General features: G+C 48.9%; 1 protein-coding gene across 1 annotated transcript in view; it reads left to right on the top strand.

The window, feature by feature from the left end:
- ANTXRL (ANTXR like) overlaps positions 1 to 20,082 on the top strand; it is a 47,525-nt gene that overhangs the window by 5,808 nt on the left and 21,635 nt on the right. The window contains exons 2-12 of the mRNA XM_056849797.1: positions 1,728 to 1,799; positions 1,933 to 2,004; positions 3,663 to 3,744; positions 3,849 to 3,882; positions 7,546 to 7,625; positions 7,764 to 7,832; positions 10,460 to 10,540; positions 10,647 to 10,707; positions 16,464 to 16,562; positions 18,368 to 18,437; positions 19,410 to 19,488. Coding sequence (XP_056705775.1) covers positions 1,937 to 2,004; positions 3,663 to 3,744; positions 3,849 to 3,882; positions 7,546 to 7,625; positions 7,764 to 7,832; positions 10,460 to 10,540; positions 10,647 to 10,707; positions 16,464 to 16,562; positions 18,368 to 18,437; positions 19,410 to 19,488 — 723 coding nt within the window. The 5' untranslated portion in view covers positions 1,728 to 1,799; positions 1,933 to 1,936. The remainder of the gene's footprint in view (positions 1 to 1,727; positions 1,800 to 1,932; positions 2,005 to 3,662; positions 3,745 to 3,848; positions 3,883 to 7,545; positions 7,626 to 7,763; positions 7,833 to 10,459; positions 10,541 to 10,646; positions 10,708 to 16,463; positions 16,563 to 18,367; positions 18,438 to 19,409; positions 19,489 to 20,082) is intronic.

Below are 20,082 nucleotides of genomic sequence, written 5' to 3'. Positions count from 1 at the left end.
AGATCTTTCCCACTAGATGCACCCTGGAGGGTGGCTGATTCCCTGTTTTGCTTTTATAATGTCCCCGTGGCTGCATTTTGTGGCAGTGAGTTTCCATCAGCTGATAGTGAAATTTGGCCTCAGCTGCTTCAGTTGTCTCAGCCACTGCTTCTTTACCTCACCAAAAAAAAAAAACCCCGAAAGATTTATCTGTCACACTTTTGACAAAAATAAGAAAGATGGCTTTATTTCTCTTCCCGATGAGAAAATGAGAAGCAAGTTCTCAAAATTATGTCATACAGTGGGACTGTTACTTTTGTACTTGGGAATATGCTCTGTTGATGTCTGTATTACTGACTTCTAAGTAAACACAGGTCTTTTATGCATGGCTTCTTCACTCTCCGTCACCCCTCCAATGACTTCGGGTCTTTGTGTTGATTATTCATGCCGTTTCCAACCTTCAGAGGTCACCTCGCTCTCCCTCTGACTTTCACCGCGCTTTGCCCGCATTTTCACAGACATGTTTTATGTTGAGTTTAAAAACGTGGGGAAAGGCAGGGGGAGGGGGAGGCGACCTCTGACGGTCGGAAATGGCAGGCATCATCAACACGAAGACCCGAAGTCGTCGGAGAGGTGACGGCAAGTGAAACAGCCATGCATAAAAGACCACAGGATGAAACAGCATGGCAGCTATCTTTGGGGAGGGGCCGTGGCTCAGTGGTAGAGCATCTGCTTGGCATGCAAAAGGTCCCAGGTTCAGTCCCCGGCATCTCCAGTTAAAGGGACTAGGCAAGTAGGTGATGTGAAAGACCTCTGCCTGAGACCTTGGAGAGCCGCTGCTGGTCTGAGTAGACAATACTGACTTTGATGGACCAGGGGCCTGATTCAGTATAAGACAGCTTCATGTGTCCGTGTGACACACATTCTTCCACTCGGTAGAGGCTCCCGGCTACACCAAGCTTACTTATCTGTTTAAAATACTTGGGCCCTGGCGTTCCGTCCCAGTTGGTTTCAAAACCAAGAGATTCACTGCTTCTGAATGTGGAGGTTCTCTTTAGTCACCGTGGCTAGCAGCCATTGATAGACTTCTCCTCCATTCGACTCCAGCTCACTCCCTGCGACTCTGTTTTCTCTAGAGCTCATTTCTGTCCAGGCCGTTTCCCCACTTGCCTGCAGCCCTTCTATTCTACGTGTTCCCATCCACTGCTTTCTGCTGCATGCATAGACCTGCATTCACCTTTCCCCGGGAAATCATAGAATCATATAGTTGGAAGGGGCCATACAGGCCATCTAGTCCAACCCCCTGCTTAATGCAGTATCAGCCTAGAGCCTCCCTAGGGAGCTGATTCCACTGTTGAACAACCCTTACTGTAAAACATTTTTTCCTAATATCCAGCCAGTACCTTTCCGACTGCAATTTAAAGCCATTATTGTGAGTCCTACGATCCTCTGCTGCCAACAGGAATAGCTCCCTGCCCTCCTCTAAGTGACAGCCCTTCAGGTACTTGAAGAGAGCAATCCTGTCCCGCCCTTGACCTTCTCTTCTCCAGCCTTTCCTCGTAGGCCTTGGTCTCCAGGCCCCGATCATCCTCGCCGCTCTCCTCTGCACTCGCTCCAATCTGTCCACATCGTTTTTGAAGTGAGGCCTCCAGAAATGCAAGAAAGTGGTCCTTTGCCGGTTACCACCTGCCCTGTCCATGGGATGCCAGGGGACTAAGGCTGACCTCCTTGTTGTCCTTCCCTTTTAGGTCTGGAAGCGTCAAACACCACTGGGTAGAAATCTATTCCTTTGTGGAGAGCCTGGCAGAAAAGTTCCTGAGGTGACGTATGACCCCAGTGAGAGCTGGCTGCTGTGGTCTTTGGCATGCCAGCCTCCCTCCTCCTGTGCAAGCCCCGGAATGGGTCGGAGTGCTGTAAGCCTCACTCCGCTTTGTCCCCTTTTTTGTCTCGCAGCCCAATGTTACGGATGTCTTTCATTGTCTTTTCCTCGCGAGGAGTGACGGTGATGAAGTTGACGGAAGACAGGTAAATGTTCTCTTTTTTTTTTTTAAGCGAAGAAAACAGAAGGTAGAGTTGGAGAGGAGAGATGTCGGGAACTTTGGATTACTTGACTCGGTGGGCAATTTCCCAGAGAAAAGCTGATTGAAAAGAGGGCATGGATAGTTTTTTTAAACTGCTCAATGCAGGATCAGCCTAGAGCACCCCCAACAAGTGTTTGTCCAGCCCCTGCTTGAAAATGCCAGTGAGGAGGAACTCAACACCTCCCGAGGAAGCCCATTCTACTGTCAAACAACTCTTACTGTAAAAAAAAATCCCCCCCCCCCAATGTCTAGCTCAGGGGTGGGGAACCTTTTTTCCGCCAAGGGCCATTTGGATATTTATAACTTCATTTGCAGGTCATACAAAATTATCAACTTAAAAATTAGCTGACCAAGCCCCAAGCAGGCAGCTGCCCCAGATGACCCCCCCCCCCGGCATGGGCAAGCAGGCAGGCATCCAACAGGTGGTGCACTCGCCCACCTGGTGGCACAGGATGGTCTGTTGCACCAGCTGGACGTAGTCGTCCAGCCACACGCCGGAGTCGCTCCCGCTCCGCATGGTTGGGGCGGATTCTACAGCCGGCTCCTGCTACCTCTGCCTGCAGGGGTGAATTGAGGACACACTGGCTAAGAACTCCCCCCCCCCCCGCATGCATTCTGGCCCTGCCCCCTTTAACCCCTCCATTGTCGCCACTTCCGCCCCCAGCCCTCTGGTAGTACAGAGGGAATACGTTTCTCCAAGGCCCGGGTGGGAAATGGTCAACACAGTTTCTTGGGCGGTCCTAGCAGCTCCATAGCTAACCACTCTTCTGCAAGGGGGAAAAGGGTTCCTTTTCTCAGCAAAACAAACTCACATCAGCCTTGAATAGAGGCTATTCCTGTCCCCGGGAGGGGGCGGATCGCTAGTCTTAGATCCTTCTGAGCTAGAGATCTGCCAGGACCCACGAAGAGTCAGACCAAATGATTTCGTGGGCCTTAAATGGCCCCCGGGCCTGACGTTGCCCACCTCTGGTCTAGCTGGTACCTCTCCGCCTGCAATTTAATCCCATTATTGCAACTCCTCTCCTCTGCTGCCAACAGGAACAGCTCCCTAGCCCTCCTCAAAGCGACAGCCCTTCAAATACTTCAAGAGAGCAATCCTGTCCCCCCTCGACCTCCTCTTCTCCAGACTGAACATTCCCAATTCCCTCAGCCTTTCCTCGCAGGGCTCGGTCTCCAGGCCCCGGATCATCCTCGCCGCTCTCCTCTGCACTGCCTCCATTCTGTCCACATCCTTTTTGAAGGGAGGCCTCCAGAACTGCACACAATTTGCCAGGTGCGGCCTGACCAATGCAGTGTTCAGCAGAACTATGACATCTTGTGATTTGGATGTTATGCCTCTGTTGATGGACCCCAAGATCGCATGAGCTTTTTTTGGTCTCTGCATTACACTGGCTGCTCATATTTAACTTACCGTCCACCCGTAGCCCAAGATCTTGTTCGCACACAAGAATGGCGAACCTTCCATGTTTCGTCCCACGGTGGCCTTCTCTTTTCTACCATGGCAGAAGGTTCTCTTGTGATTTTTTTTGGGGGGGGGGAGGCTCGCACTTTTACCCACCCGGCAGTGAAAGCAGCACTCAAAGGCTTGTCTTCTGTTCCCAGGGAAGCCATCCGACGGGGCCTGGCCATTCTTCGGCGAGAGATGCCCGGAGGAGACACGTTCATGCATGAAGGCTTGAAAAGGGTAGGCGCTCCGTTGCCTCCGCTCTTGATTGATGCACAGTTTTCCCCGCTGCCTCTCAGCCTTCACAGCAGCAAAACATTTGTGTGTGTATGTTTTTATTGCAGGCAAATGAACAGATTTACCAAGAAAATCATGGAGGTAAGACCGGGAGCTTTCCCATCACCAGCTCTTTCCATTTCTACTGCAGCTTTCTCAGAGGAGGTGGAGGGGCTGTGGCTCAGTTTATAAAGCATCTGCTTGGCATGCAGAAGGCCCCAGGCTCAATCCCCGGCATCTCCAGTTAAAGGGACTAGGCAAGTAGGTGATGGGAAAGATCTCTGCCTGAGACCCTGGAGAGCCGCTGCTGGTCTGAGTAGACAATACTGACTTTGATGGACCAAGGGTCTGGTTCAGTATAAGGCAGCTTCATGTGTTCATGTGTCTGCAGTGGACATGGTGAATCAAGATGTGGCAGGAGAAGAGAGCATGCAGGGCTTGAAAACTCCTCCCATGTAGTTATTTGTCCCATTTTTTTATTACTCCCCCCATAAAGATAGTGATTTTTTTGAGGTCAAAAGGGAGTAGATCCCCTCAGGCCAGGACACGCCAGCCATTTTTCCTGCGTGAAATGTCATTACTGAGCTGAAACGCTGGGAAAGTATTTGGTTTCCTCTTGTTGCTGTGTTTCTGACTTGCAAACTGTGTTGACACCGTGCATCTAAAGGGTTGCTTAAGCTGATCTCCTTTGTTAACCTTGCAAGCGGTGAGCAAGTTTTTTAAAATTCATATTTCCCTGCTCCCCCAAAAATTGTCAAGGGGGTTAAAATTCTCCTCATGGCCAGACAATAGAGGCAGCCGGTTTGCCAAGAGGCAATGCACATCACGGTCAGAGGCAGCATTGCATATGTTCCCTTTATATGCCTGCAGTCACCTTTCCTGACAGCGTTTGGCTGTGGAATCCCTCTTGATGCCAACCTGAGAATTATTGCTGGGAGAAAACCTCCTTTTTTATTATTTATTTTGTGAAGAAGATCAGCCCTACCCAATTTTTACTTCTGTATTTCATTCCCCCCCCCCAAAAAAAAGATATATTCAAATGTTTTCATGAAACCTCTTACAGACGAGTATAAAGCATGTCAGTCTGTAACTGGTTTCAGATAATAGTTGCAGGTTAGAGCGGTTCCTCAGTGGAACAGGCTAACTCAGGAGGTGGCGGGCTCTCCTTCTTTGGAGGTTTTTAAGCAGAGGCTAGATGGCCATCTGTCAGCAATGCTGAATCTGTGAACTTAGGCAGATCATGAGAGGGAGGGCAGGAAGGGTCGCATCAGTGTTTGGCTCTTGTGGTCCTTTCTTTCCTGCCCAGAGTAATGCCGATTGGCACTTTGGGGTGAGGAAGCAATTGCCCTCCAGGCCAGATTGGCCAGGGATCCTGGAGGGGTTTTGTTGCCATCTTCTGGGCATGGAGCAGAGGTCAATGGGGGTGTGTGTGGAGGGGGGAGATAGTTGTGAATTCCCTGCATTGTGCAGAGGGTTGGACGAGATGACCCTGGTGGTCCCTTCCACTTGGTGGTAGAAAGTGCTGTCAAGTCACAGCCGAATTACGGTGATCCTGTAGGGTTTTCAAGACAAGAGAGGAACAGAGGTGGTTTGCCATTGCCTGCCTCCACGTAGCAACCCTTGGCAGTTATTTTTATGCCCAGTTACTGCATGCTGGATATTAATCTGGGAGCTGCTGTGGATTCCCTGACATTTGCATACCGTGAACTCTGTTAATACAAAAAGAAAAAAGATATTTGATCTCATTTTTCCATAAAAACAATTTGTATGTCTCAGATAAAATGAAAGGAAACATTTGAAGCCAATACCCGTCTTGGCCAGCCTTCTGGAAAGAAGCCATATAAATTCCTCCCCCAAACCACCCATTTCCCCCCCCCCCGTCTTTCCAAGGTCACCTTGAACCATTTCTGCGACATGAGCGAGAAAAGAGTGTCTGGCATAAGAAACCTGTCAGCTCTGATCAGTGCCTTTAATTTCAGGCTACATTGAGAGAGACATTTGAAACGATGATGGATTAGATCAAAAACACATCCCTGTAATGTGACGGTATTCTTAATCGCTGGGCTTGGAGTCCTTTCAAGTCGGCATAACGACGAATCTCATTTCTCGACAGGTGTTTTGTTAGCGTTCTTTATTGGGTTACCTCGTGTTTTACGGCCCAGTCGATAAGCTCTCGGGATCCCCAAGCCCTTGATGGTCATGGAAAATTTGATGGAGTTTTATGGAAAGTCGTCCCCAAATCCCCACCAGACTGTATAACGGAGCACAGGGCCTGATCCAGACAAAGCGCTGCTAGCAATTTATAGCTCAGTCTAAAACTCTAGGTGCCAGAACCTCACTGTAGCTGCCAAGTTGGCACGGGACTGCCGTTGCCAGGGAGTAGGGGAGGGTTACTCAGCTGAGGGGAAATAAATAGGGGAAAAGACCAACTCTAGTGCTCGGACCTAGATGGTCCAGGCTAGCCCAATCTTGTCAGATCTTGAAAGCTGCGCAGGGTTAACGCTGGTTAGTATTTGGATGGGAGGCCACCAAGGAAGTCCAGGGTTGCCACGGAAAGAGAGGCAATGGCAAACCATTCATTCTCCACATGAGTGGAGGACTCTAATCTGGAGAATCGGGTTGGATTCCCCACTCCTCCCCATGAGCGTCAGACTCTAATCTGGAGAACTGGGTTCGATTCCCCGCTCCTCCGCATGAAGCCTGCTGGGTGACCTTGGGCTAGTCACAGTTCTCTCAGAACTCTCTCGGCCCTACCTACCTCACAAAGTGTTTGTTGTGGGGAGAGGAAGGGAAGGAGATTGTAAGCCGGTTTGATTCTCCTTAAAAGGTAGAGAAAGTTGGCATATAGAAACCAACTTTTCTTCTTCTCCTCCCCCTCCTCCTCCTCCTTCTTCTGATTTTTTCCACTGCTTCCCTTCTTTAAGGATGGTGTCTGGGATGGGTATTCCATAAAAGCAGCAGCACCCTCTTCTTGTCTCTGGAAGTAGCAGCTCTGGCCCTTGGTTCGTGGAGCCCGGGCAGCTGTTCTCAGCCGGTCCCCTCATTTTGCATCCTCCTTTGCTTGCTGTGTAATATAGCTTGACCAGGATCCACTGAGTGGGACCGGTTCATGCCGCCGTCTGTTTTCTGCGGCCATCCTAGCCCCCTCTGACCCCGGTAACTGTGTGACACTATCAGACAGGCAATCAGTCTCTCAGTCCAAATTCTTACCACTGTTTAAACAGTTTAAAAGGGACCACGTCAGAGCTTCATACCTGGTCAGCATCCCCTTCCATAACCTCAAAATAGCTTTTACCTCCCTCTGGTTTCAAACTATGCCAGCAGCTTTGTGGGCTGGACGTTACTCCCAAACACCACGGGCCTCTCTTCAATGTATTTGTAGAGCCGCCGTTCCAGAGGACCTAATGCATTACGCTTTAATTAGTCCTCTTCATACAGAGCCCAGCTCTTAATGTCTCGCAGCTTTTCTAAAGGGCCTGGATCTTTTTCCAGATTCAGAAAAACTGCTCCTTCTCTCAGATGCTGATCCAGTTGTCTCCTGTAGAGTGTCACTCTTTGCCTCAGCAGCCAAGAAAATCCAGGCTAAAGCAGTTTTTAATCAGGGTTGTTTAATGCATTTAATTACTAGCTTTTTTTTTTTTTTTTTGGTCAGCCTGTTTTAACGTTATTATTTGTGATAGAGTTTTGTGTGACAGACTGTGATGGCCCTCGGCCACAAACGATGCACTTTTATCGTATCGCATCCTGTAACGGCTAATATTGCAGGGCTCCGAACGGCAAGCGTCATCATCGCCCTGACGGACGGGGAACTGCAAGAGGCTCAGTTTTATTATGCGGAGAAAGAAGTAAGTCTTGGCTGCATCTTACCGGTGGCATTTGGCCAGTCTGCATTCTGCCCTGTGGCCTTTTGCCCCCCACCCCACCCCGTCCCTGCGCGTCTCCTCCTCGAGGCCTCGTTTAATGCGTTGCTGCCTCCGATCTAGGCTGACAGAGCCCGGGCCCTCGGAGCGATTGTGTACTGTGTCGGCGTGAAGGACTTCAACGAGACCCAGGTAGTGGTTGACCTTTGCTCTCTTCGGTGCAACCCAATGGGAGGGCTTCTTGCATGGCACGGGAGGCCGTGGGTAGGATCCCTGAATGGTCTTGTCTGCAAAGGAAATCTGAATTAGTAACATCTGATTGGAAGAAATTAGATTCCTTTGAAATGTGGTGTTGGAGGAGAGTGTTACGGAAACTGTGGACCACCAGAAAGACAAATCAGTGGGTGCTAGATCAAATCAAGACTGAACTGACCCTAGAAGCTAAATTGACTAAATTGAGGCTATCGTAATTTGGTCCCATTATGAGAAGACAGGCGTCACTGGAAAAGACAATCATGCTAGGAAAAGTGGAAGGCAGCAGGAAAAGAGGAAGACCGAACAAGAGATGGATGGACTCTATAAAGGAAGCCATGGCCCTCAATTTGCAAGATCTGAGCAAGGCTATTAAGGATAGGATGTTCTGGAGGACATTGATTCTTAGGGTCACCAAGAGTCGGAAGGGACTTGGCGGGACTTAACACACACAACATCTGAATTCTTGCAACTGCTTCTCTTCTATACACTGTTTCTACACTGTTCACAGGCCAGGAAATTAGCGACATGTGTGTCTGACGCATTGCTGATTAGTAGCTATGAGAGAAATTTGTTTTAATTTTTAAAATTGTAAGCAAAGAAAAAAAAGAAAAAGGACAAAAACACAAGAGAGAAAGAGAAACACAGAGAGATTTGTGATTCATCTAAGTATCTTGGAAACAGCCTCAAGTTTTTCTGTTTTGTCATTCATCCTTGACGTATTGTGCACCACTAGTTGAGGGTATTTCAGATTCTCCACTCATGATGACCCTAACAGTGCATTCCTGAGCGGAATGCCTATGCCGGGCTTAGTGCCGCCACACTGCCTCCTAAGGAGGTTCCAGCCCTGGCGAAACCTCACCCCTGTGCAAAAAAATTAGTGCAACCCTAAAAGGTGGTGTATCTCGGCCTAAAAAAAGGGGGCGTTCCCGGGCTGTTACGGCTTAGGAGGCCGCCTAACGGCAGCCCCGCTCTTAGCCCGGTGCCATAACGCCCCGAGAACACCTCCCGGGACTCCTCCGCGGCCTTTGCCGGTATTCGAACGCCAGCGTAGGGATCCGTTGGTGTACTGGTCTGGCGCTGCTTTGGCAGCGGCCGGCAACCTGTGACCAGGCCTTCACGCCAGCGTTGGGGCCACAAACGCCGGCGCAAGTTGCCCAGATGCCGGCACGGTGGGCCCTTACGCTGGTGCAGGCCTTGGCCGGCCTCTTGAGGGGCTTTTGTCCTGGCTGCCGGCGCGGCTCAGGAATGCACAGTTAGTTATTTGGTAGCATTTGTTTCCAGATGGTACTAGCACTCTCTGATTCAACCTTTAGCTTTCTGCTAGTTTCAGAGGGTAGCCATGTTGGTCTGCTGTAGAACAGCCTACATTGGCAATATATCGATAAGGTAGTTAAAAACATAGAGAATTACATATTATGATTGATGCTAAAACCTTAAAGAAATGCAACTACACAGAAAAACCTAATTAAAGGTGTTGCCCTAAACTATAACCCAACCCATTTGCATCTATAAGGTGCTAAAATGCAGTGGGTTAGGGAGTGCAGACTGGAAAGCAGAATCAGATTCTGCCTTAGGGTTGCCAACCTCCAGGTGGTGGCTGGAGATCTCCCACTATTACAACTGATTTCCAGGCGAAAGAGATCAGTTCCCCTGGAGAAAATGGCCGCTTCGGCAACTGGAGTCTATGGCACTGAAGTCCTTCCCCTCTCCAAACTCGCCCTCCTCAGACTCTATCCCCAAAATCTCCAAGTATTTCCCAACCCAGAGCTGGCAACCCTAGGGTGGGGCCATGTGGGGCTTTTGCCCAGCAAGTCTTCTGACTGACCAGTGGAGATTGATCGGTTTTGCAGATTTATAAAAAACTTTGCTTTGGCAGCAGCTGCTCCAACAGCACAGGGGTCTTCTTTAGCCATTTTTGCATGGTAATTAGCACATTCCAGGCTGAATTGCCCCGCATACATTTTTGAATTTTGCATGCTGAAGCGACATTCCGGAAGTGACTGCGAAGCCGGGGCATACCTTCTTCGCATTAGTAAAGAGCCCATTTAACACAACCTTTGGTGTTTGCCCCAAAGAATCACCCTCAAGGAACAATGCAAAACAACAGAGGTGCGTTAGCTATACATATGCTAATGGCTATGCAAACAGGAACAAAGGAGCAGGCGAGGCGAGTGGGGGGAGTGGAACTTCTCCTTTTGCGTCAGGACCATGAAAAGGCATTTTTAAAGTTGCATTTTAAAAAAGAGCTTTGAGCGAGCACCAAAATTGACCATGCAAAAATGGCCTTTGTGTGACAGAAGGTAAGCTGCAGCAGCCGTTTTGTGGCTGGCTCCACCTCCTGCGGCAGCTATTTTGTGACTGCACCATGCGGCGTCAGAATTGCAAAGGTGCCCAACAGGCTCGCAAAGGTTGGGGCCCCCAAGTAAAGGAATCTGTGAAAGTATTAAAAAATTACAATTCACGTTTCTTGTTTGCTGGAGGTCCTCGCTTACCTCCCCCACTTAGTTTTCTTGGCTAGAACCTTCTTTCCCCCTCCTCCCTTTTACAATGCTCTGTCTTTGCAGCTCTCAACCATTGCCGACAGCATCGATCACGTTTTCCCTGTGATGGGAGGTTTTTATGCTCTCAGAGGAACCATTGATTCTGTAAGTGGGCATTCCAGAGGCCCAGTGAATATCCCCCTTTCTCGTTCAGCTCAATCAACGTGAAACGCCCTCGATTACAAACCGATCCATTCTTTCAAATCTATAGATCCTGAAGAAATCTTGTATTGAGATTCTGGCAGTGGAGCCGTCAAGCATCTGTGCAGGAGGTAAGTTTATAGAAGAACTAGATATTACCATAGTGATGCAAGACACGTCTGATGTTTACGCGAAAATAATATTGGTGCTGTTTGAATTTTCTGCTTCTGATCTTTCATGCAGTATGGTCGCTTAACCTTACTGATTCTTTACAAATGATTTTTTACATATGATTTTTTTTAAATGCTCATCTTTTTAGAAACACGAGTGTGTAAATGAGTGTGTGTATGTATATGCACACACGCATGCATGTTAGGGTTGCCAGCTCCGAGCTGGGAAATACCTGGAGATTTTTGGGGCAGAGCCTGAGGAGGGCAGGGTTTGGGGAGGGGAGGGACTTCAATGTCATAGAGTCCAATTGCCAAAGCGGCCATTTTCTCCAGGGGAACTGATCTCGATCGGCTGGACATCAGTTGTAATAGCAGGAGATCTCCCGCTCCTACCTGGAGGTTGGCAACCCTAGTGCATATACATACGGATTATTCATTTTATAGAAACACATACATGGGTATAGGGAGGGACTGTTGTCAGAAGACTCCGTTGGGTCCAAAGCGGATAGGATGCAAGGGGACCAATGTATGCTGTTTCTCAGAAGATTTCAAATATTTACAAGCAAATCCGTTCAGAGAGCCACTGTCCCCCAGCGCCAGCTGTTGTGCGCCTGCAGACACATGTGGATCTAAGAAAGGGTGTCAATTCATCTTCCTCTTTCCACACTTCTGGTGAAGTATTGCAGGACCTTGTCTGTTATTCCAAGAAGGTGAGATTGTATTCCAGAGAAAGAATAAAAAAGGCCTTTGGTTTTACCTATGGTGTCATCTGTCTTTAGGGATGGCGTCAGTCCTTGGCATGGCTTTATCCAGCCTTTTTTTTCTGATTTGACTGTTTCCATGGGGACCTAGCAAATAAGGAACACACCTAGGCTGGGTTTCCACTCACATAGAAGTTTTCCATTGGCACAGCCAGGAAGAGGTCAATTAGAATAATAGAATTAAAGATTTTGAAGGGTCCTAAAGTCCATCCAGACCAACCTCCTGCCCCACGCAGGATAACTTAAAGCAGGGGTGCCAAACATAAGGCCCATGGGCCAGATCTGGCCCATTGAGAGCTCTTATCCGGCACGTGAGCCAGCTGAGGCAGCTACCCACCCCCCAAGTCCCGATCTGGGCTGGCGAGGCATGTCATATCTGGCCCTCGTAACAAATGAGGTCGACATCCCTGACTTAAAGTATCTCTGACAAATAACCATCCAATCTCCGCTTAAACACCTCCAAGGAGAAGAGAACCCACAACATCTCTGTGCAACCAGTTCCACCACCGAACTGCCCTTATTGTTAAAAAGTTTTTCCTAATAACTCATCGATATCTTCCCACCCACAATTTAAACCCATTATTACTAGGCAATCGTACTTTGGTCACATCATGAGAAGACAAGAGTGACTGGAAAAGACAATCATGCTAGGAAAAGTTGAAGACAGCAGGAAAAGAGGAAGACCCAACATGAGATGGATTGACTCAATCAAGGAAGCCGCGGCCCTCCGTTTGCAAGACCTGAGCAAGGCTGTTAAGGATAGGATGTTTTGGAGGACATTGATTCATAGGCTCGCCGTAAATCGGAAGTGACTTAATGGCACTTAACACACAAACATCCTCCACTACCAACAGAAACAGCACCCTACCCTCCTCTAAATGATAGCCGTTCAAATACTTTAAAAAAAGAGCAATCATATCCCCCCAACTTCCTCCAGACTGAGCATTCCTAATTCGCGCAGCCTGTTTTCATGAGCCTTAGTCTCCAAACCCCAGTCATCCTCTTTGCTTTCCTCTGCACATGCTCTAAAGCTTCGATGTCCTGCCTATAAAAAAGCCTCCAGAGCTGGACACAACACTCCAAATGGGGTCTGACCAGGGCAGTAGACAGTGGTACTATCACGTCTTGTGTCTAGATGCTATGCCTGTCTTGTTGATGACGCTGCTGGTGCGCTCCTTGTTTTGTGGCCCTGCCGACTGGTAGTCCTCTGCTTGTAGCGTAATCTTTGCATGCGGGTGGAGGGGGGGGGGTCTCTCGGTTATCCTCGCCTGAAAGCGACCAAAAGATGCTCTGCCTGCACAGAGCCACTCCGTTTGGAGTCCGGGTTTCCAGCGGCTTCCACCGACGCTCCCCATTGGCTGGCTGGCTGGAAAGGCAGGGCTGGACGCGGCACCCAACCAGCCATGTCAACTCCCAGGTGCGGATGCAAACCGTCAGCTCCTCGTCAGAGTCGCGGAAGCAAAGCCGACAGGCCAGCCAGCGCACACCAGCTTAGGCCCGGGCTGACCTTTTCCCCTCCCGCTGTCTTGTCAAAATCAGAATTTTTGAATCTGACAGTAACTAAGGAAGAAAAGGACGCCATGGCCCCAAATTAAATAGAATTAGCCATTTCAACAGGCCGGCGTTTTCCGGAGCAGAGCTGGACTGCACGAAGACGAGAAGCCCCTCTCCTCAGGGGAGCACGAGCCATGAATCCAAGTGGCTGTCTGGTCAGCCATCGAGAAGAATTGCTGGGCCTTTCACTCATACCCCTTTGATTGAGGGGTGGGGGGGGAGAAAGAGATTCGGTGTTTTAGAAATGGGCAGCCGAAGCAAGAGAATGAAATAGAGCGTGGAGGTCGGAGCGAAGGGAGGAGAAATCCGCGTTACTGGCAAGGCAGTTCTCGCAGTTCTCTGTGTGTTTCCAGGCACGTCCTCTTACGAATCGCAACGAGTCGTGATTTCAACAGTCCTTTTCACTGTTTTGAATGGAGAACACACGAATAACTTTGCGGCAAATGGAATAATTGAAGTCTGCCTTTCATGGAGTGTTTAGCAGTTGACTTAAGAGAGAACCAAAGTCCAAGTCGTGTTTGAACCGCTTTCCTTCTACGAACACGCACCTGGGGTGTGTTGCAATTTACCTTCCCCTTAATGGGTGTGCGGTTGGAGAAGGAAGGCGTTACGTGGGTAATTTCCTCTGTGCTTGTGTCCATCTATCTACACGCACAGACAGCTTTTTTTGTTTTTAAAGAAAAGAAGTGCTGGTATTCATATATAAGGCTGCACCAATTCCATCAATGTGTTATTAAATTTCAGTACTCCTTTTAGCCATCAACAGCTCCTGATTTGGGTCAGTTGTTAATTTCAGATATCTCTGTGTTCAGATATCTCTATGTCTTGTAGGTTAGACAAAAGATTTTCCCTCCCAACTGAGCGATTGAAAGCTGCAAGGAATAGTATTCGGAAAGCAAGCTGTAAATGTTCACCTCTCTTCTTCCAGGTACCATTTGATGGTACTTTTTCCTCGCCAGACTATTTCCGGAGGTTAAAAATTCACAAGTATAGATGAGCCTTTTTATTGGCAAGTTGTAATGCCTTAGACTCAGCTGAGACACAATAAAATTATTGCAGATGAAGGCAAATGCCCATTTTGTCCAGACCAAGTAGTCTCCCTAGCTCACATCGTTTTAACACGATCACAAAACAATATTGCACAAAATAAATATATCACTCCCTGGATAAAACAGCTAATGACACTTTCTGAGAAGCTGATACCACGTTATCTGCTATCAAATAGATAGGAGAATTGTGCAAGAGATGTGGCAACTATTCTCTTTATAGCGTCAAGAAGAAATTAATCTTCATTTTCACTTTTTTAAAAAAGTGTGAAATTGCGGATGAATAGCTAATGGCTGTTAAATCTAGGGAAAGAATACTCATCTAAATGAAGACACTGGGCGAAAACGCACGGTCGCTTTAGCCTCCTTTATTCCCTGTTTCAGCTAGGATTCAGCCAGAATCGAACACGTGTTTCACCGAACATGAGTTCGACCCTGGCTGAATCCTGGCTGAAACAGGAAATAAAGGAGGCTAACGAGGCCGTGCGTTTTCGCCCATTCATTTCAGCGGGATGCACACACAAATGTGCAGCTGAACATAGAAGCTGCGTTAGATGCAGATCCAAATTGAGAAATCTGTAACTAGCTAGCACAAGAGTTTTCATATCCAGCCTCTTTTTGCCTTCCAAAAAGCTTTAGTGAGGATTTATGTAGCCAGTCAAATATAGCTCCTCTCCCTCCCCTCCCCCCCGAAAATATATGCAAAAAAATTAAATTTTGGGAGCCTTATGGATAATTTTCTGCTCCAATGGAACTAAAGTATCCTGGTTAGAAAACAAGGCATTACCGCAGCATCCATATTAACAAGCATCATTTAGAATATGTCTAAATAGCAAATTCATACTGGTCCACATTATTAGATGACTGATTCAAAATACAGATTTGAAGAGCATTCTTTTCTATTTCATGTAGGTCAGGGATCCCCAGCCTTTTTGATCCTGCAGGCACCTTTGGAATTCTGACACAACAGGGTGGGCGCGGCCACAAAATGGCTGCCGCAGGAGGTGGGGCCAGCCACAAAATGGCTGCTGCAGGAGGTGGAGCCAGCCACAAAATGGCTGCCACAGGAGGTGGGGCCAGCCACAAAATGGCTGCCGCAGGAGGTGGGGCCAGCCACAAAATGGCTGCTGCAGGAGGTGGAGCCAGCCACAAAATGGCTGCCACAGGAGGTGGGGCCAGCCACAAAATGGCTGCTGCAGGAGGCGGAGCCAGCCACAAAATGGCTGCTGCAGGAGGTGGAGCCACTCACAAAATGGCTGCTGCAGTTTAACTTCAGCCAGCAGTGAAGATCCTTGTTGCTTTGTTATTAGCTGCCCCACAGCACATTTTTAAAAAATCTGCACAGCCAACCAATCAATGGCCAAAGAGTGTTGCCTAGCAAAGGCCCCACCAATCGAAGATGCTTGTCTACTGGGCACACGAGAGAGGGCCTTTTCGGTGGCAGCCCCACAATTATGAAACAACCTCCCCAGGAAGATGCACCTGGCCCCCTCCCTTTCGATCTTCAGGAGGCAGTTGAAGACAGTTGCATTTGGGACTGCATTTGACTAATTTGGTTTTTATTTATTGGCAGTTCCTAATTGAGATTTTTAACTGTGGGGGTTATGTGTTTTTAATATATTAACATTGGGGTCGCCAACAGATTGCAAAACAAACAGCGTGTTCTATTCCTAGAGAGCCAGCGTGGTGTAGTGGTTAAGAGCCGTGGTTTGGAGTGGTGGGCTGTAATCTGGTGAACTGGGTTTGATTCCCCACTCCTCCACATGAGTGACAGATGCTAATCTGATGAACCGGGTTGGTTTCCCCATCCTACACATGAAGCCAGCTGGGTGACCTTGCGCTAGTCACAGTTCTCTCCAAGGTCTCTCAGCCCCACTTACTGCCTAGTGCGTCTGTTGTGGGGAAGGGAAGGTGATTGTAAGCCAGTTTGATTCTTCATTAAGTGGTAAGAAAGTTGGAACATAAAAACCAACTTCTTCCTTTGCCTTCAACAGCCCCTGGATAGGAAGGAATTAGCGTGAACATGAAATATCATGGCTTCTATTTAGGACTGCATTTGACTAATGTCATTTTTATTTGTTAGCCGTCCTAACTGGAGGTTTTAAACTGTGGTAGGTAGATAAAATAACTGTGGTATTATTTACATTGTAATCTGCCTTAAGTTCTGCAAAGTAGGAAAGTGGCTAAAAATATACTTTAAATGAATACATTTTTTTCAGCTGGAGATGCTGGGGATTGATCCTGGAACCTCCTGGGCGCCAAGCACCGCTTGGGCCTCTGCCCCTTCCTGAGGCACCCCATGTCCCTTGCACGGAGACCTCTTCTTTCTAATCTCAGAATTATTTGGTCTTTGCAGAATCCTACCAAGTGGTGGTGAAAGGCAACGGCTTTTACCATGCCAGGAATCCCGAACAAGTACTCTGCAGCTTCAAGATCAACAGTACAGTGACGCTCAGTAAGTCAGCCAGTTGGCGGGTTGGGGGTGAGGGTTGCTAACCTCCAGGGGATGGCAGGAGATCTCCCGCTGTTTACAACTGATCTCCAGGCAACAGAGATCAGTTCGCCTGGAGAAAATGGCCGCTTTTTTTAAATACTCCATTGAAGTCTCTCCCCCCCTCCAAATCCTGCCCTCCTCAGGCTCCACTCCAAAATCTCCAGGTATTTCCCAACCCAGAGCTGGCAACCTTATGGAAGGTGCTGTTCTGCTGTGGGTGGAGAGTCAGGCGTACTTCTTCCAGACAGTGCCGTGGTGAAGAGCAAGGGGAGAGCAGGATTTTGATGCCTCTTGATAGGGCTGTTGGGGGAAAAAAATCAGTAAAATTCGGATTCGGCAAAATTCAGCCCGTTTTGATTTGGGCTGTGCCGAAGTCCGAACTCCCCCACTTCGGATCCCTGAAATTCGGGCGAGATCCGGAGTTCAGGGGAAAATTCGGCCCCCCTGCGCGCCTTCAGGGGGCTCCCCTGAAGGCGCGCGGGGGGCCCTTTAAATAAATCTGTGCCTCCCGACTGGGAGGCACAAATTTATTCCCGGCCGGGAGGCACAGATCTGTTTAAAGGGCCCCCCGCGCGCCTTCAGGGGGCTTCCCTGAAGGCGCGCGGGGTGGGGGGTGGAACAGATCTGTGCCTCCCGGCCGGGAGTGAATTGCTCAATGAAGATGTCAACCCAGTGTGCGGCTGCTGTAAAAAAGGCAAATTCCATGCTGGCCATAATTAGACGAGGAATAGAGAATAAAACTGCTGATATCATACTGCCCTTGTACAAATCTATGGTGAGACCGCACTTGGAATACTGTGTACAGTTCTGGTCACCACACCTAAAGAAGGATATTACAGAGCTTGAGAAGGTGCAGAAAAGAGCAACCAAAAGGATTAGGGGCCTAGAGCAACTGTCCTATGGGGAGCGGTTAAGACACTTAGGGCTGTTTAGCTTGGAAAGAAGGCGGCTGAGGGGAGACATGATAGAGGTCTATAAAATTATGCATGGTTTGGAGAGAGTGGACAGGGAGAAGTTTTTCTCCCTCTCCCATAATACTAGAACACTGGGTCATCTGCTAAAGCTGGAGGGTGAGAGATTAAAAAAAGATAAAAGGAAGTATTTTTTCACACAACAGATAGTTAAATTGTGAAACTCCCTGCCCCAGGATGTGGTGATGGCTGCCAGCTTGGAAGGCTTTAAGAGGGGAGTGGACATATTCATGGAGGAGAGGGGTATTCATGGCTGTTAGTTAGAATGGATACTAGTCATGCTGCATACCTATTCTCTCTAGTATCAGAGGAGCATGCCTATTATTTTGGGTGCGGTGGAGCACAGGCAGGATGGTGCTGCTGCAGTCGTCTGGTGTGTGGCTTCCTAGAGGCACCTGGTTGGCCACTGTGTGCCTTGGTCTGATCCAGCAGGGCCTTTCTTATGTTATGTTCTTATTCAATTCCCGACTCTTCCACACGAAGCTTGCTGGGTGACCTTGGTCCAGTCACCGTTCTCTCCGAACTCTCTCAGCCCACGTGGAGGCAGCAATGGCAAACCACCTCTGAACATCTGTTGCCTTGAAAACCCTACAGGGTCACCATGAGTCAGTTGTGATTTGATGGTTCTTCCCACCACCCCACTGGCGCTATTTAAGCAACGCTGAAAGAGCTAGAAGAGCCGGTCATCTGTCTTCACTTTCTCCTCTAGGTTGGCCTTTGGGCCACTTCTCCTGGGTTTCCAATTCTGTTCAGTGTGTACAAAGCAATGATTGGTTCTTGGTTTCTTTCCTTCAGATGAAAAGCCGACCGTTGTTCAAGACACGTACTTACTGTGCCCTGCTCCCGTGATAGAAGACGTTGGACAGTGAGTAGAGCGCGTTTCCACATTTGGGGTCAAAGCTAAGATTGGCGCTTGGGACTTTTCCCCAGATGGCACAGCTGAAGGAGAGCTTGTTGACACTCAGTGGCGGGGAAGGTTGGCGGCTTTTGACTGCAGAAGCACAGGCTGGTTCTTCAGTGAGCTTCCACTGGCGATTCTTGCAGAATTTCCCTAACCCAGATGTCTCTCCAGAACTTCGAAACCTGAACGTTCTGGTCTTTTCTTCAGGGTGACTCACATTTAGAAGAGGATTGGACCTCTGGCTGCCGTAATGTCTCATTGGGCCCTAAGTCAAGAGCCTGTTTAATTCCCACCAGGCCTCAGAGCATGGGGTGCCAGTCAGAGCCAGCGGGGTGTAGGGGTTAAGAGCAGTGGACTCTAATCTGGAGAACCGGGTTTGATTCCCCACTCCTCCACGTGAGCGGTGGACTCTAATCTGGTGAACCGGGTTGGTTCCCCTACTCCTCCACATGAAGCCAGCTTGGTGACCTTGGGCTAGTCACAGCTCTTAGAGCTCTCTCAGCCCCACCTACCTCACAGGGTGTCTGTTGTGGGGAGAGGGAGGGAAGGAGATTGTAAGGCGGTTTGATTCTCCTTAAAAAGGTAGAGAAAGTCGGTATATAAAAACCAACTTTTCTCCTCCTTCTCCTTCTTCCTCTTCCTCCTCCTCCTCCTTCCTCTTCCTCTTCTTCTTGTGTGTGGTGCTTATCCAGTTGGCAGGGCTGGCTCATAGCAGTCCTTCCGGGGCAGGGGTCTGTTGTTGGCAGGGGCTCACCCCCACAGTTTCCAGAATGAGTCCTGCTCTGCTCAGCCAGCCTGAATGGGCAAGAGCACAGATTCTTGAGGCAGTGATTTCTGAGGCCGTGGAAAGCAGATTCTCTGGGAGCTGGACGTCCAGGGCAAGAGCGACTGGTGGATGGTAGCTCTGATGCATTTCTCTTTCTGCTCCTGCTCCAGGGTGGTTTACCTGCAAGTCAGCATGAACAGCGGCCTGACGTTTGTCAGCAGTTCCGTCAGCATCACCAGCACCCGCTGTGTAAGTCTGCGCCGGGCGGACAGCCCCTGGAACGGGAAGGAACAGAGGCACGGACTCTGGCTGGCTGGGAGGGAGGATAAAACCACATTAGGAAGATCTCACAAGACTCTGCTTCTTGTCCCACCTGAAGGCCAAGAGTTAGAATCATAGAATCACAGAGTTGGAAGGGGCTATATAGGCCATCTAGTCCAACCCCGCTGCTCAATGCAGGATCAGCCTAGAGCATATTTGATAAGTGTTTGTCCAGCCTCTGCTTAAAGACTGCCTCATTGCTCTCCTCTGCACCCACTCGATTCTGTCCACATCTTTTTTGAAGTGAGGCCTCCACAACTGCACCCAATACTCCAGGTGCAGCCTACCCAATGCGGTGTACAGCGGAACTATGACATCTTGTGATCCGGATGTTCTGTCTCTGTTGAGGCACCCCAAGATTGCATTGGCTTTTGCTGCTGCATCACACTGGCTGCTCATATTTAACGTACGGTCCACCCGTACCGCAAGATCTTGTTCACGCACACTGCTGCCCAGAAGTGTATCCCCCGTCCAGTATGCATGCCCCTCATTTCTGTTACCCAGATGTAGAACTCGGCACTT

The sequence above is a fragment of the Euleptes europaea genome, chromosome 5 (genome assembly GCF_029931775.1).
Source record: "Euleptes europaea isolate rEulEur1 chromosome 5, rEulEur1.hap1, whole genome shotgun sequence".
NCBI lineage: Eukaryota > Metazoa > Chordata > Lepidosauria > Squamata > Sphaerodactylidae > Euleptes > Euleptes europaea.
Note: the sequence above shows the minus strand (reverse complement) of the source record. Positions and strands in the feature narration are given on the sequence as shown.